Below are 14,497 nucleotides of genomic sequence, written 5' to 3' on the forward strand. Positions count from 1 at the left end.
ATGCACATATGTGTGAATATATATATATACATTTATTAATTTCCTTAAGTTATAGCGAATTTACAAAATTGGTTTAAAAAAAGGTAATTTTGAAAAGTCCTATTACTATCATGAAAAATAAAACTATGGTTTTAAACCTTACAAAGATAACATAAGCCAAACAGATTTATGTACAATTTCAGGAAACTATGAATAATATATAACAATAAATCCATACCTATGTGAATAAATGCATATATATGTGAATAAATCTATAAAAGTTCATATCTATGAATTTATTAATTTGTTCTCAAAGCTGTTGGTGTAAATTATTAAATTTTTTAAAATAAAAAACTTTGGAGGGAAGAGTGTAGATTTCCATGCAGTTGTAAGAAATAATTCAGAGGGTTCCAGTGTATCCTTTACTTCCCTCAAACGGTAATGTCTTGGAAAGCTACAGTATGAAATCACAACCAGGATGTTGACACTGATAATTCCATCCCTGCAAGGACCACTTCTATTGTTCTTTTATAGCCATATCCATCTTTCTTCCTGTTTCCCAGACTCCTGGCAACCAATAATCTGTTCTCCATTTCTATAATTTTGTAATTGCACAAATGTTATCTGAATGGATTCACTCAGTATGTAAACTTGTGGGACTGGATTTTTTTACTCAGCCTATTTCAAGTTGTTGAGTGTATCACTAGTTTATTTCATTTTATTGTTAAGTAATATTTCATAGCACGGCCATTCCATAGTTTATTTAGCTATCTACCTTGAGGGGCATATGGGTTGTTTCTGGTTTGGGGATATTATGAATAAAACTATTTAAAATATTTATGTACAAGATTTTGTGTAAACATAATGTTTCATTTCTCTGGGATGAAGGCCCAGGAGTGCAACTGCTGGATCAAATCATAGGTGCACAGTTAGATTTTTAAGAAACTTCCAGCCGTCCTCCTGAATGGCTATATCATTTTATATCTCATCTACAATTCATGTGCTTCTCTGTTCCTTCCAAAATTTGGTGTTGGCACTATATTTTTATGCTAGCCATTCTGATAAGTGTGTAGTGATATCACATTTTGGTTTTAGTCTGCTTTTCCCTAATGGCTAGTGATTTTGGATATATTTTCATGTGCTTATTTGCCATATATCTATCTATATCTATATTCTCTTTGATGAACTATCTCAATGTATTTTCATGTCCCTTGCCTATTTGGATTAGGTGTTTTTTATTTTTTTTATTTTTATTTATTTGTTTATGTATTTATTTATATCTTTTTAGGGCCGCACCTGTGGCATATGGAGGTTCCCAGGCTAGGGGTCTAATCAGAGCTGTAGCTGCCGGCCTACACCACAGCCACAGCAATGTGGGATCCAAGCCGCACCTGTGACCTACACCACAGCTCACAGCAATGCCAGATCCTTAACCCACTGAGCAACGCCAGGGATTGAACTCACAACCTCATCATTCCTAGTCAGATTCATTAACCACTGAGCCACAATGGGAACTCCGTGTTTTTATTTTTAACTGTTCAGTTTTGAGGATTCTTTGCATATTCAGGAAAATAGTCCTTTGTCGAATATGTGGCTTGCAAATATTTTCTTCTATTCTGTATCTGTGTTTTCATGCTAATAATAGGATATTTCATGGAGCAAAAGTTTTTTATTTTGATTAAATCCAATTTATTAACTTTCCTTTTTTTTATGGATTGTGCTTTTGGTGTCAAGTCTAAGAGTTCTTTGCCTAGCCTTAGATACCAAAGACTTTCTCCTATGTTTTATTCCTAAAAGTTTTATAATTTCATGAGATTTTTATAATTAAATATACACCTGTGATCCATTTTGAGAATTTTTACATTAAGTGCTAGGTTTAAGTTTGTTTTTTTTTAACCTGTGGATATCCAACAGCTTAAGTAACATTTGTGGAAAAGGCTTCCTCCATTGAATTACTTTTACAAATTTGTCAAAACTTAATTGAGCATATTTATGTGTATCTATTTATTAAGTTTTCTGGTGTGTTCCACTGATCTGTATATTTCTGCCACACAGCTTTGACCATAGTATTAAGACTATCAAGCAACCAAGTAAGCTGATTCCTCCCACTTAATTCTTTTAGAAAATTATTTTAATTATTCTACTTCTTTTGCCTTTCCATGTAAATTTTACAATAATTTTGTTTATATCTACAAAGAATCTTACTTGGATTTGGATAGAAATTCCATATCTATCTATCTATCTATCTATCTATCTATCTATCTATCTACCTCAATGCGTGGGGAGAATGGATACCTTTACTGGGTTGAGTCTTTATTTAGATGATTTCTTTCATTAGCATGTTGTAATTTTCCATATAAGTTATGCATATGTTTTGCTGGACTTTAACTATTTCACTTTTTTGAGTCATTATAAGTGGTACTGATTTTATTTTTGTGTCCATATGCTTATTGCTCATATATAGACAATTTATTTTTGTATGTCAATTTTATACACTGTGACCTTGCTAAACTCACAGGTAGAGTCCTTAGGATTTTGTATGTAGAAAATCATGTCATCTTCAAATTTTATTTTTTCCTTTCTGAACTGTTTTTATTTCCTTTCTTGCTTTATTGAATTAGCTTGAACTTCCAGTACAATGTTGAATAAAAGCGGTGAAAGCAATATTTTATTTTATTTTGTCTTTTTGCCTTTTCTGGGGCCACTCCCTTGGCATATGGAGCTTCCCAGGTTAGGGGTCAAATCAGAGCTGTAGTTGTGAGCCTACGCCAGAGCCACAGCAATGCAGGATCCAAGCCGCGTCTGCAACCTACACCACAGCTCACAGCAATGCCAGATCCTTAACCCACATTGAGCGAGGCCAGGGATCGAACCCGAAACCTCATGGTTCCTAGTTGGATTCGTTAACCACTGAGCCACGATGGGAATTCCGAGAGCAGACATTTTAGCTTTGTTCTCATTTTTGGGAGGAAAACATTTAGTCTTTTACCATTAAGTATGATGTTAACTATCTGTTTTTTTGTAGATGGCTCTTTATTAAGTTGAGGAAGTCTCCTTCTAGTCATAATTTTTTTATGAGACTTTATAACAAGTGGATGTCTAATATTGTCACATGATTTTTCTCTATAAGTTGATATGATTAATTGACTTTCTACTTTAGCCTGTTAATACGGTAGTTGATTAATTTTTGAATATTGAATCACCTTTGTATTTTGGTATAAACTCCACTTGCCATGGTATATAGTTCTTTTGCATACTGATGAATTTTTTGGGCTACACCCATGGCATATGGAAGTTCCCAGGCCAGGGATGAAACCCAACCACAGCAGTAAACTGAACCACAAACAGTGGCAACGATGAGTCCTCAACTTCTAGGCTACATGGAACTCTTATATATTGATGAATTCTATCTGCTTATATTTTGTTAAAGATCTGTGTTTATGTTCATTAGGGATATTGGTCTTTACTTTTTTTAGTTGAGGCACTCTCTTTGATTTTAGTATCAGGGAAATCTAGGTTTATATAATTAATTAGGAATGGTTCTTCTATTTTCTGGAAGAGATTGTATAGAATTGGCATTAATTCTTTACTTGTTTGGTAGATTTCCCCAGTGAAAGTGGGCCTGGAGACTTCATTTTCAGGATTTTTAAATTATACATTCAGTTTTCTTAGGGGTTATGAGGTTATTCAAAGATCTAGTTCACATTAGATGATATACAGTAGTTTGTGCTTTTCTGGGATTTGGTCAACTTCATCCATGTTGTAAAATTTAGGTGTATAGAAATATTTACAGGATTCCCTTATTATCCTTTTAATGTTCTCAGAGTCTATAATGATATCCCTGCTTCATTCCTGATATTGGCAATTCTTTTTTTAATTTTTCCTTTGCCAGTCTTGCTAAAGGCTTGTCAATTTTTGTGAACTTTTCAAATTAGAGGCTTTTTAAAAGTTGATTTTCTCCATCGTTTCTGCTCTTGTCTTTGACTGTAGTATGTGTTGGTGTGGTTTTCTTTGGGCTTATTCAATTGAAGTTTGTACAGCTTTTTGAATCTGTAGATTTATATATTTTGCCAAATTTGTGAGGTTTGTAGCAAGTAATCTTTCAGTCCCACCTTCTTTCTCCACTTCTAGGATTACCATTAAATGAATAATAGTTTTTTGGGTTTTTTTTTTCCTTGTTTTAAATGACCCCTGTCACCCTATTTCTAGTCATTGCCATGGGCTATTGAACCTGAACTATGTGCAGATCAACTATTTTCTTAACAATAAACTACTTTTTTTTTTCTGTATCATGATTTTGAGTTAAAAATAAGTTATTTTAAATACTTAGCTCACTTGGAGCTTTCTACAGAGGTATTTATACCAACATCTCTTTGTACAGACATTCAGAAATCAGATTGTATTTAGTAAATATGGTCCATTTTCATCCAGGAATTGAGGACTGCTTTAAGTTTGTTTTATTTGTGTTTGGTGGTTGTGATATCCATGGGAATGCACTCTGCAGATCTCTTACTGCAGGGAGCTTAACCGACCAAGGGCTCTTGCTGCTGGGTTTTGAAATCCATTCCTGCATTTGCACCAAGGCAGATTCCATGGACTTTCTGTAGTCAGTGACTGACCACAGTAAGGATACTAACGAAGGCTGGTTCCTGGGAGATAGGTCAAAGTTATCTTAAAAAAATACTTTCACAGCAACATTTAGATGGCTGTTTGATATAATATGTGGGTGATTAAATATCTGGGTAAGCTGGCCTAGCCAAGTAACACACCTCTTAAGTAAATCACTAAAAATGGGCTTAAACTATGTTTCCTGCAACTAGGACAAGATGATGATGGCATCTTGCTAAAGGGTAAATGTCTGGATTTCAAATGGAACAATTTCCTCCTTTCACTAATGAAAGAAAATGTACTTTTTGGTGTACATGGGAGGTATTCAGTGATGACACAGGACTTTCAGGCTATAAAGCCTGCCTTAGAACTGGAAAACTTGTCTACAATGTCATGATGATGGAACACATACATATTTAAGTTTTAAAAATACAGAAAGGAACAAAGGATAATAGGACACATACTTTAATTGGAGCCAGGCTTCTTGACAGTGGAGAAGGTGAAAAATCTATAAATATTTCAGTGCATATGAACTCTTTTCTACTATGTTCTAAGTTGTGCCGCAGGAAGACCTTTGGAGGAGCAAGAAATACAAATAAGTAAAGAAATAATGTAAAAAATTTTAACAGAAATAACTCAGTCTATTTAACCATTTTCCCTTTGGTATTACTTTCCGTGAGTTTTTTTTTTTTTTTTTTTTGCTAATCCACATTCCAAATAGCCAGGGGTAGAACATCATACAGTTTCCAACTCATTTGTTCTGGCCACCATTTGTTTTGAAAGTGTTGATAAACATTTCCTTTCTAACACAGAGTTGGGGAACTGCTATATTACAATGACCTAATTGATGATTCTCAAAAGGACAATTAAAAAAAAAAAAGAGCTCTCTCACGGCTCAGTCGGTTAAGGATCTGGCATTGTCACTGCTATGGCTCTGGTTACAGCTGTGGCTCAGATTTGATCCATTCTGTATGCTGCGGGTATGACCAAAAAAAAAAAAAAATCTCACTCTAGGTGGGCTCTATCAGAATTGGGAGATAAAATAGGCAATTTGGAAAGACCTCTTGGTGGTGGGGGTAGGGGTACTCTGTTCAATTGAGAACTACTGGCTTATGGATGAATAAATTATTAAGGTTTAAATCTCACATTCCAAATTTCTATTTTTCAAGACCAAAGTCCATGGACCTAAGGAAAATATAAAGCTAAACAGACGAAAAGAATTATATGATAGATCAATATGCTTGTCAAATTTATCCAGTATAATTCAGCTATTTTTTCACTTGCATTAAGTAAGACACCAATTTATTATCTTCGGTTCCTTGGAAAAATGGACCTGGATTATTATTGTGTGAAAAACAGATTTTGTGTGTTAAAATGTTGTTAAATTTTAACTTTGGCCCTAAAATAATAGAAATCAGATAGCAAAATTAGCTGATAAACCAAAATGTCTATTTTCAAAGTAAATGTCCAAGAACCAACTAGCCAAATGACCTACAATAAAGACATAAAAGGATTGACAGCATAGAGCAAGGGTCAGCAACTTTTTCTGCCAAGAGCCAGATAGTAAATATTTTAGGTTTGTAGGTTATATGGTTTCTGTTATAACCACTCAACTCTGTTGCAATGTAAAAGCAGCCAAAGAAATGAGTGTGGCCATGTTCCAATAAAACTCTACTTAAAAGCAAAAGAGGCTAGATTTGTCCACTGCTGGCACTGAGGAATAGAGGGTGTATGAAGGGGTTCTTTTGACAAAAGTTCTCCCAACCACCAGGAGAATCTCATCTTAAGCCTTGAGAGAGGGAGGCTTCAAAAGAACCACATGGAGTGCTTGACATGTCCTTTTGATTTTATGGGGCATGTTGTTCCCAAGACTGGAAATTAGCTGCACTGCCTACCAAGAAACACCCATGAGTAGTTCTCATGCACCCAAGGTAGGTCATGGAAGACAGAGTACCTGCCTAAGCTGGCTTAATTTGAGTTCAAAAGGATCACCTAGGAAAGCAAGAGGACTCCAACAACGACTGTTCTCTGTAGAGTAGGTACAGGGGAGTGGGAAGTGGCCCTACACAAAAATGTGACTGGATATTCTCATCTCTAAATTGAGACAGTATTTGAACAGAGGATTTTTTTTTAAAGTCAAGAGTGAGTTGATAAGTTATGAAGCTGAAATTTCATGCAGGAGCAAATGAAAAAACCTCCTTCAGTGAAAAAATTTGATTGGGATTGGGAAGACAATAACAAAAGCATTTCTTGTTTGTTTTGTTTTATAAATATTTTATAACAGGACTTCAAAAGCATAGTCCAAAGAAGAGAGAGGGGAGTTCCTGTCGTGGCGCAGCAGAAACAAATCTGACTAAGAACCATGAGGTTGTAGATTCAATCCCTGGCCTTGATCAGTGGGTTAAGGACCCAGCATTGACGTGAGCTGTGGTGTAGGTCACAAATGTGGCTCGGATCTCGAGTTGCTGTGCCTGTGGTGTAGGCCGGTGGCTACAGCTCTGATTCAACCCCTAGCCTGGGAACTTCCATATGCCACAGGTGTGGCCCTAAAAAGACAAAAGACAAAAAAAAAAAAGAGAAAGAAGAGTATGATGAACCCACATATACTCAAAATGCAACCATTGTTAACTCCAGCCCAATCTTTTTGCAGTTATACTGTCTATCACTTCTCCTTTCACCATCCCCACACCCTGTACCTGAAATTACTTTGAAGCATATCCAATGTCTGTATTTCCTCTAAATTGGAATTATGATCCAGAGAATTGATCAGATTCAGGTTCAATTATTTGGTGCAACAATGGGTGACGTGAGCTCTCCTACAGTATTTCCAGGCCTGTAATGTCTGGTTCTCTCTCTACAATGTTAATATTGATCAGGATTTAGGACAGTTTGATTCCTTTTTTTTTTTTTTTTTTTTTTTTTTTTTTGCTTTTTAGGGCCACACCTGAGGTATATGGAGGTTTCCAGGCTAGGGGTGGAATCTGAGCTGTAGCTGCCCAGCCACACCACAGCCACAGCAACTTGGGATCTGAGCCTTGTCTGCAGCCTACACCACAGCTCATGTCAATGCTGGATCCTTAACCCACTGAAGGAGGCCAGGGATCGAACCTACAACCGTGTGGTGACTAGTCGGATTCATTTCTGCTGTGCCACAACAGGAACTCCATGATTCCTCTGTTTAGCAATCTTACATCATTTTCCATATCCGTACATTTATTAGGGAAAACTACATTTTAAATATCACTCACTGGTTGTGCTTGTTCAATGCATAGGTCATATGTATACGTGCTAGAACATTGGGAGTCCCCTGGATCGGGAGCTCCACAGTCTTTTCACAAGGGTCTTTTTATTCATTAGCCTTGGAATTTTGGTGTATTTTTGTTAACTTTTTTTTGAAGGTCTATGAGCTCATGAACTGTAGAGACAAAAATTCACTTTTGTTCAACTTCCTTCTATTGCACGAAATAAAAGGCTAATTCTCCAGTTGACTTACTTTAGTAAGATCTACTGGCTTTTATGGGTATGACCTTCAGAGAACTGGTTGGTCCTCTGCTTTGAAAGACCCTTCAGTGCCAAGTGCATGGTACCTTTCTGGTGTGCTCCTGAAAGAACCAAGTCAATGTTGCTTCTCAGTTTGAAAGGTTCTCACTTTTTTTTGTGTGTGTGAAATGGCTTCCCAGATATTGTAATGTCTTGGAATCCTAACTACTCTTTTTTTCATTCTTAAAGTTTTTCACATTTAAGAAGAAAGTAGATTATCTTCCTCAATCTATGCCTTGATTAGATAATCAGGGGAAGTGATGGGGTTCTGCATGTCTGAATGATTGCATTTGTTTGTCCTAATTTCATCCATAGCTCCTTAATTCGTCCTCAGTGGTGTTGTCCAGGCTAAGGAATATATTTGATAGTTTCCATAGCTCTCATTCTTTATTTTTCACCACAGTTTATGTGGGACTTATAACATGCTTAAAAGGAAATGTAAATATCGAATATACATGCCTGAAAAGCCAGAGGCTATACCATAAATTTGCCAATTTAAAGTACAGATCTTGGGTCTAAAAAAAATTGTTTTTTTTTTTTTTTTTGTTTGTTTGTTTTTTTTAAGTAGTTCCCATTGTAGCTCAGTGAAAACAAATCTGACTAGCATCCATGAAGACACACATTCATTCCCTGGTCTCGCTCATTCCCTGGTCTTGTTCTGTGAGTCCTCTGAGGGACCAAATGCTGGGTTAAGGATCTGGCATTGCCATGAACTGTGGTGTAGGTTGAAGAAGGGGCTTGGATCTGATGTTGCTGTGCCTGTGGTGTAGGCCAGTGGCTACAGATCTGATTTGACTCCTGGCCTGGGAACCTCCATATGCCATGGGTGTGGCCCTAAAAAGAACGAAAAATAAAAATAAAAAAATTTAAAGTCACTTTGTGTATAGCAGAAATTAACACAGCATTGTAAATTAACTATACTTTAATAAAAAATTTTTAATTAAATGTTATTGTATCCACATTTCTGGAGAGAGAAGATCAAACTCTTAAATAACTTCAATGTCATAAGCAAGTGGTCCTCCAGTGGAAAATCCTAGGTAAAAAGACACTTTGTCTATGCTTCTGCCACTTCTAAGTTGACCCAAAAAAGCAGGTGTGATGGGTATTGTGATTTTTTCATTGATTCCATATTCTATGTATAAACAATTATTTTCAGCACGTCCCTTTAATCGAAACAAAAGTTTTTGGACTTCTTTCTCCTTCCACACATCTCCACTCTGCCAAAAGGACTTAATATCAGCTGCTGTCTTTTTACAACATTGATCAATTTTTCCTCTGTGAATAAGTCTGTTCATATTGTTACCTTTCCCAAGAAAGAAATAAGCAATTGGTTGCTTTGTGCGACACATATGTTTATACTGCCCCCTGAAAGAATTTTCCAGTGACCGAGCATACTTTTCCATTTGTTTAGAATCTTGATCTAGTTGTTGGTTTTCTGGCCAGAATAAGAGAGAAGCTAGGAAATAAGGTTCTGACTGTCGACAAATTGTTTCTGCTTGTTGCAAGACTTCTCGAAGCTGTTCTTTCAGTTTTTTAATTGGCATAACTATTTTGGAGGTAGGTTTAATACAGTAAAGAATGATGTTGGCCAAGATGAAATTTTGCTTTTCTTTTGACAGCATTCTGACAGTGCATTGTTCAAAGAGAAAAGAATATTTGTTCATGATATCTTCCATGGTGCTGGCAGCATCTTTTTGATTTTTGATAAGATATTCCAAGAGCCCAGAAAACTTGTCTGCTTTTAATACTTCTAGGCTTCTCCGACACTGCTCTACTTGAAGTGGCAAACTAAGCTTTGATCCAAGATATTTGCTCTGTGAGTCCTCTGAGGGACCAAATATATCTGCATACTTCTTAAAATATACAGCCACCTTTTTTCGAGTTTTGGCCTCTTCATTTTGCTTAATGTTGTTCCTGGGTTTTAGAAGGACAAAGTAATCATCAAAAAAATCAAAGGACTTTTTCAAAGAAAACTTCAACTTGGTTAGGTAAGGAATAAAGTTGTTGAGGACTAATTTAAATTCATTGTTTGGGTCCCCAGGAATATCAGTAGTTCCTGATATAAAATTGATCATATCTCTTTTAGACAGCTCATTTTTATTGTCAAAAAAGGGAATGAGCTGGAGAATCTGGATTGTGTAGAGCCCAACTTCTATCTCTCCTTGATAGCCAGCTATATTGTAAGTATCATATCGCCTTTTTGACTTCTGATAAAACCTTTCCTTCACTTCATACTCTCTATCCTCACTTTGCCGTTGAGATTCTTTGAATGCATTTGAGGCATGTACTGCTAAATCCAAAAGATCAGCTAGATCATCAGCTGAAATGTTCCAGTTTCTTCCATCTTCTATCCACCATCTTATTTTACTTTTGTAGACTTGACCCAGTGTATCTGAAATATAAGAATTGTCAGGTTCTATCTTTTTTGCTTCATTTGCCCAATGCAGAGCACTGTTAAAATCCCTCTCTTTAATGTAAAAATGTCTTGACAAGGCTTGGCAAATGAACGCATTTGAGTTGAACTGACGAATACCTTCAAGCAATACATTTTTAACTGCCACATTCCCTTCATCTCTATGTAATGCTTCAATAAATGGGGAAAACCAAGTTCCTGTTTCACCTTCATGGTCATTGCGCTGTCTTGTGAGCAGCAGTGTTTGCATATCTTCTAAAAATTTGTCTTTCCCTATGCCAGTATCATAGAACAGATTTTCTGTTAGCATATCCAGGATAATTTGACTTTTATCCAAGTTATAGCTTATCTTCAATTCTTCCAGTGAGCGAGTGGCAATCAAAGGGTGAATAATGCGTACTCCACAGTAGTTCCCACATTCTATGACCTCTGTTTTTATCAGAATTGTAGAGTAGGTGCCCATCTTGTCTTCAAGTTTTTCTGTTCCCCAGAAAGCCTTCTTGTTTGTGATTCCTAAGAACTTTTCACACTGTGATAATGAAATGGTGGTATCGGGCACATATGAATTAAGAAGAGCCAGAAAAGAAAAGAGCTTTGCTTCCTTGGTGCAAATATTTTGTCCTTTCAGGATATTCCGGACCACATTTTCTATGTACTTTTTATCAAAGTTGGTTTTCATAATCATGAAGGAATAAAAATCTTTAAAGTTTTTATGTTGTTCTTCAATTTTTTTCAACTTAAGCTCAAAAGCTCTCTGTTCTTTGGAAGATAGGTTTTGTATGAGGGCAATACTGTTAGGATTCTTTGCACTTTTTTCAGGATTCTGTGATCTCCTGCAGTTTAGGATGATCACTAGTGGTTTCTCATATCGAATATACTTATTAGCTATTGTGGTTTGAATAGAGGCCTGCAGAAAGTAAACATTATCTTGTTCTTCAAAATCATCAACAAGCAGCATCACAGGTAAGTATTCCTGACTGCTTGCTGTCCCATAGGTGATTAAATTAGTCACCTGTTCCCCAATTTCACAAAAATCCACCATCTTGTTTTTTAGCACAGCACATCTGAATTTCTTCCTTAGTTCCCAGAGAACATGCATGGCCAAGGTAGTCCCACCACAGCCTGGATGGTGATACAGATGAATAATTTTGACACATGTTGGCTTAGAAGAAGCTGCACATTCTTGAATCATTGTTTCAAGTTTTTCGTATCTCTCCCTTTTGACAAAAGGTGAAGAATAGTTTTCAGAAGAAAAGTAGAAATTCCACCATGATACTTTGCCGCCTCGATAGAAGTCTTCCTCTTTTAACGCTTTGAACTCAAGAAATTTTTTTTCGTCCTTCTCTAAGAGTGTACCTTCACATTCATTTTCACAGAGAATTTCCAGAGCAGTCATGATATCTTCTTCTCTTTTAAGAAGGACAGTAGATGAACCAACAGATGGTAAAAATCTCTTTGAAGATTGAGTCACAGATTTAAGCTTAAGAATAGTTCCATTTATCTCTTCGAGACTTAAAGCAGAAATACATTGGCTTGATAATTCATCTTCTTGTTTTGCTAATCTTGCTTCAAGTAGATCTTTCCATCCCTGACATATGCGTGAATGTGCACAAATACACATTATATTTTCCATTCCTTTGAGATCTTGGTAGAAAGCACAGAAAGTCTCAATGAGGGGGTCTCTTGGGTCATCCACGGAGGAGAGTAATAGGAATACCACCAAAAACTTCCCTCTTGGCATTATGTCTTCATGTGTAATAAATGAAATTAGTTTCCTGACTTCAGATGCTTTTTCTCTTTGCCAGGAACTTGGATCTAGGGGTTTATATTTTTCACTGTCAAGATCTAACCTGCCATTGCAGAAAATCCAACTGAGTTGTTGATAAAGATTCAGACTAATAATCTTCTCATTTGTGGTTTTCCCCTCCACATATAAACTTGGAAAGTGAAGGTTTACTACTCGGCTTTCTTTGTAAGCTTTGACCACACCTTCACTCACAGATTCAGGATCAAACTCCAACACAGCAAACCACTTAATTTCCTTTAGGAAATCTAAGTGTTTTATCTGAGTCGGATGGCATTTATTTATTACAAGAATGTACCAGTCATAGTATGAATTATCTAACAAATCCTTATTTCCTGTTAACAATTTAACAAGTTTTGGTCCCTCACTCTCTTTTTTGTTTGTTTTCAGTCTGCATTTTTCTTCTGCCTCTTTCCTAGCTTCTGCCAGTTTTTTTAAATCCAGTTTAAATGTTTTGAATTCTACATTATTTTTCATCACGTCCTTAGAACTGGCCCCATCTCGCATGAAGACTGAGAATTTTGGACTTTGTTTCCATGTCTTGTTGCTGTAATTTTGCATTTTAATCTGGAAATACTCTTGTTCACATTCAGAATATTTTGGAACAACATCCACTTCAATAACAAATCTGTCAGATGGAATACTGTTTGGCAGTAAAACTTCTACAAATCTTGGCTCTCGAATGCAGTTCTTCGCTTTTTGGACCTGATGGTCTTCAAAATACTGGTGGATCATCATATTGAAGTGGTCAATGAAGGCTTCCTTGGTGACAGTGGTGACTTCCACGCCAACAATTTTTCCATGGGGTTTGTCCATGACTCCAAAATGAATGGTGCCATTGGTACGTGAATTCATACAAGCTGAAGCAAATCGGAAAACCTCATTGCTAAATTTCATCTTAACATCCTCTTTTGTGGCTGTTTCTGTGTTTGTGAAGGCTTTGAATTCATGTATTGGATCAATGAGATTGAGTGGTCCTGTTTCAGGCTGTAGACTAAAATTCAATTTGTAACGATATGGATCACTGAATTCATCAAAAGGGTATGGTACACACATCAGTTCTACAGATGACTGCTTTTTCTGTGTGTCATTTATTTCATCTTCCATGAATTCATTGTTAAGTGACATAGAACCTTCAGTAACTGTACTTATTGTAGAGTCAGTAACTCTATCTGATGTCTCTTTATCCTTTTGTTTTTGCTTTGAAGTTTCTCTGTTTTTCTCTTGTTTTTTAGGAACATCTTTACTGCCTTTCTCCCTCTTACAAATCTGAGAAGGATCTTCAGTGGATGTTTCCATCAACTCTTTGAATAAATGTTCTATCTGGATAGCTGGCCCAAATGTTATACCTATATCAATAAGGTGTTCTTTAGTTAAGTATTTCAAGTTTGCGCCATTCACATCTTGTGCAGTCAAAATGTCCCTGTGTTTTTGGTCAATTTTATGACTTTCTAACCACCGGTTTACATCCTCTTTGGTCCAGTCATCCGTATTTTTTGGCAAGTTAAGTTGTGCTGCCATTCTGATACCTGTGTATATAAAAAGAAAATTTATTAAGTATTTTTATAAGTTAATTTAAAAAATAATCAGTTAATTTTTCAATAGACCCATATATACATGTCTTATAAAATCAAAAAAGTTCAAAAGGATATACATGCCATCTAATTATCCTCTGGAGAGGAAATTGCCATTATCAGATTCTTTTATATTCTTCCAGAGAAATACTACCAAATATGAAGGCATAAGCACTTTTCCTCCCATTTGAATGGAAACATACTGTGCAAGTCTCTTTGCCTTGCTTTATTCATGAAGTGTATCTTGAGAATGCTTCCAGTCAATACATATAGAGAGATGTCTTACCCCCCCCCCTTTTTTTGCTTTTTAGGGCTGCACCTGTGGCATATGGAAGTTCCCAGGCTATGGGTTGAATCTGAGTTGTAGCTGCCAGGCTACGCCACAGCCACAGCAATGCCAGATTTGAGCTGCATCTATGACCTACACAACAGCTCATGGCAATGCTGGATCCTTAACTCACTGAGTGAGGCTAGGGATCAAACTTACAAGCTCATGGATACTAGTCAGGCTCATTACTACTAACCCACAACAGGAACTTCTGTCTCATCCTTCTTAATGGTTGTTTTCTATAATGTGTG

At 36.3% G+C, this 14,497-nt stretch overlaps 1 protein-coding gene across 4 annotated transcripts in view; it reads right to left on the reverse strand.

Annotated features, from left to right (window-relative positions):
* Window positions 1–9,031: 9,031 nt before the first annotated feature.
* LOC100519098 (sterile alpha motif domain-containing protein 9) overlaps window positions 9,032–14,497 on the reverse strand; it is a 47,409-nt gene continuing 41,943 nt past the window's right edge. For all 4 annotated transcript variants that reach the window (XM_084977008.1, XM_005667605.4, XM_005667606.4 and 1 more), the window contains one exon: window positions 9,032–13,873. In XM_084977008.1, the coding sequence (XP_084833134.1) occupies window positions 9,114–13,865 (4,752 nt within the window). In that variant the 5' untranslated portion in view covers window positions 13,866–13,873 and the 3' untranslated portion in view covers window positions 9,032–9,113. The remainder of the gene's footprint in view (window positions 13,874–14,497) is intronic.

The sequence above is a fragment of the Sus scrofa genome, chromosome 9 (assembly GCF_054392235.1).
Source record: "Sus scrofa isolate SSC_HxYL_T2T_F1_AM1 chromosome 9, Sscrofa_HxYL_maternal_Yorkshire_Landrace_v2.0, whole genome shotgun sequence".
Taxonomy (NCBI): domain Eukaryota; kingdom Metazoa; phylum Chordata; class Mammalia; order Artiodactyla; family Suidae; genus Sus; species Sus scrofa.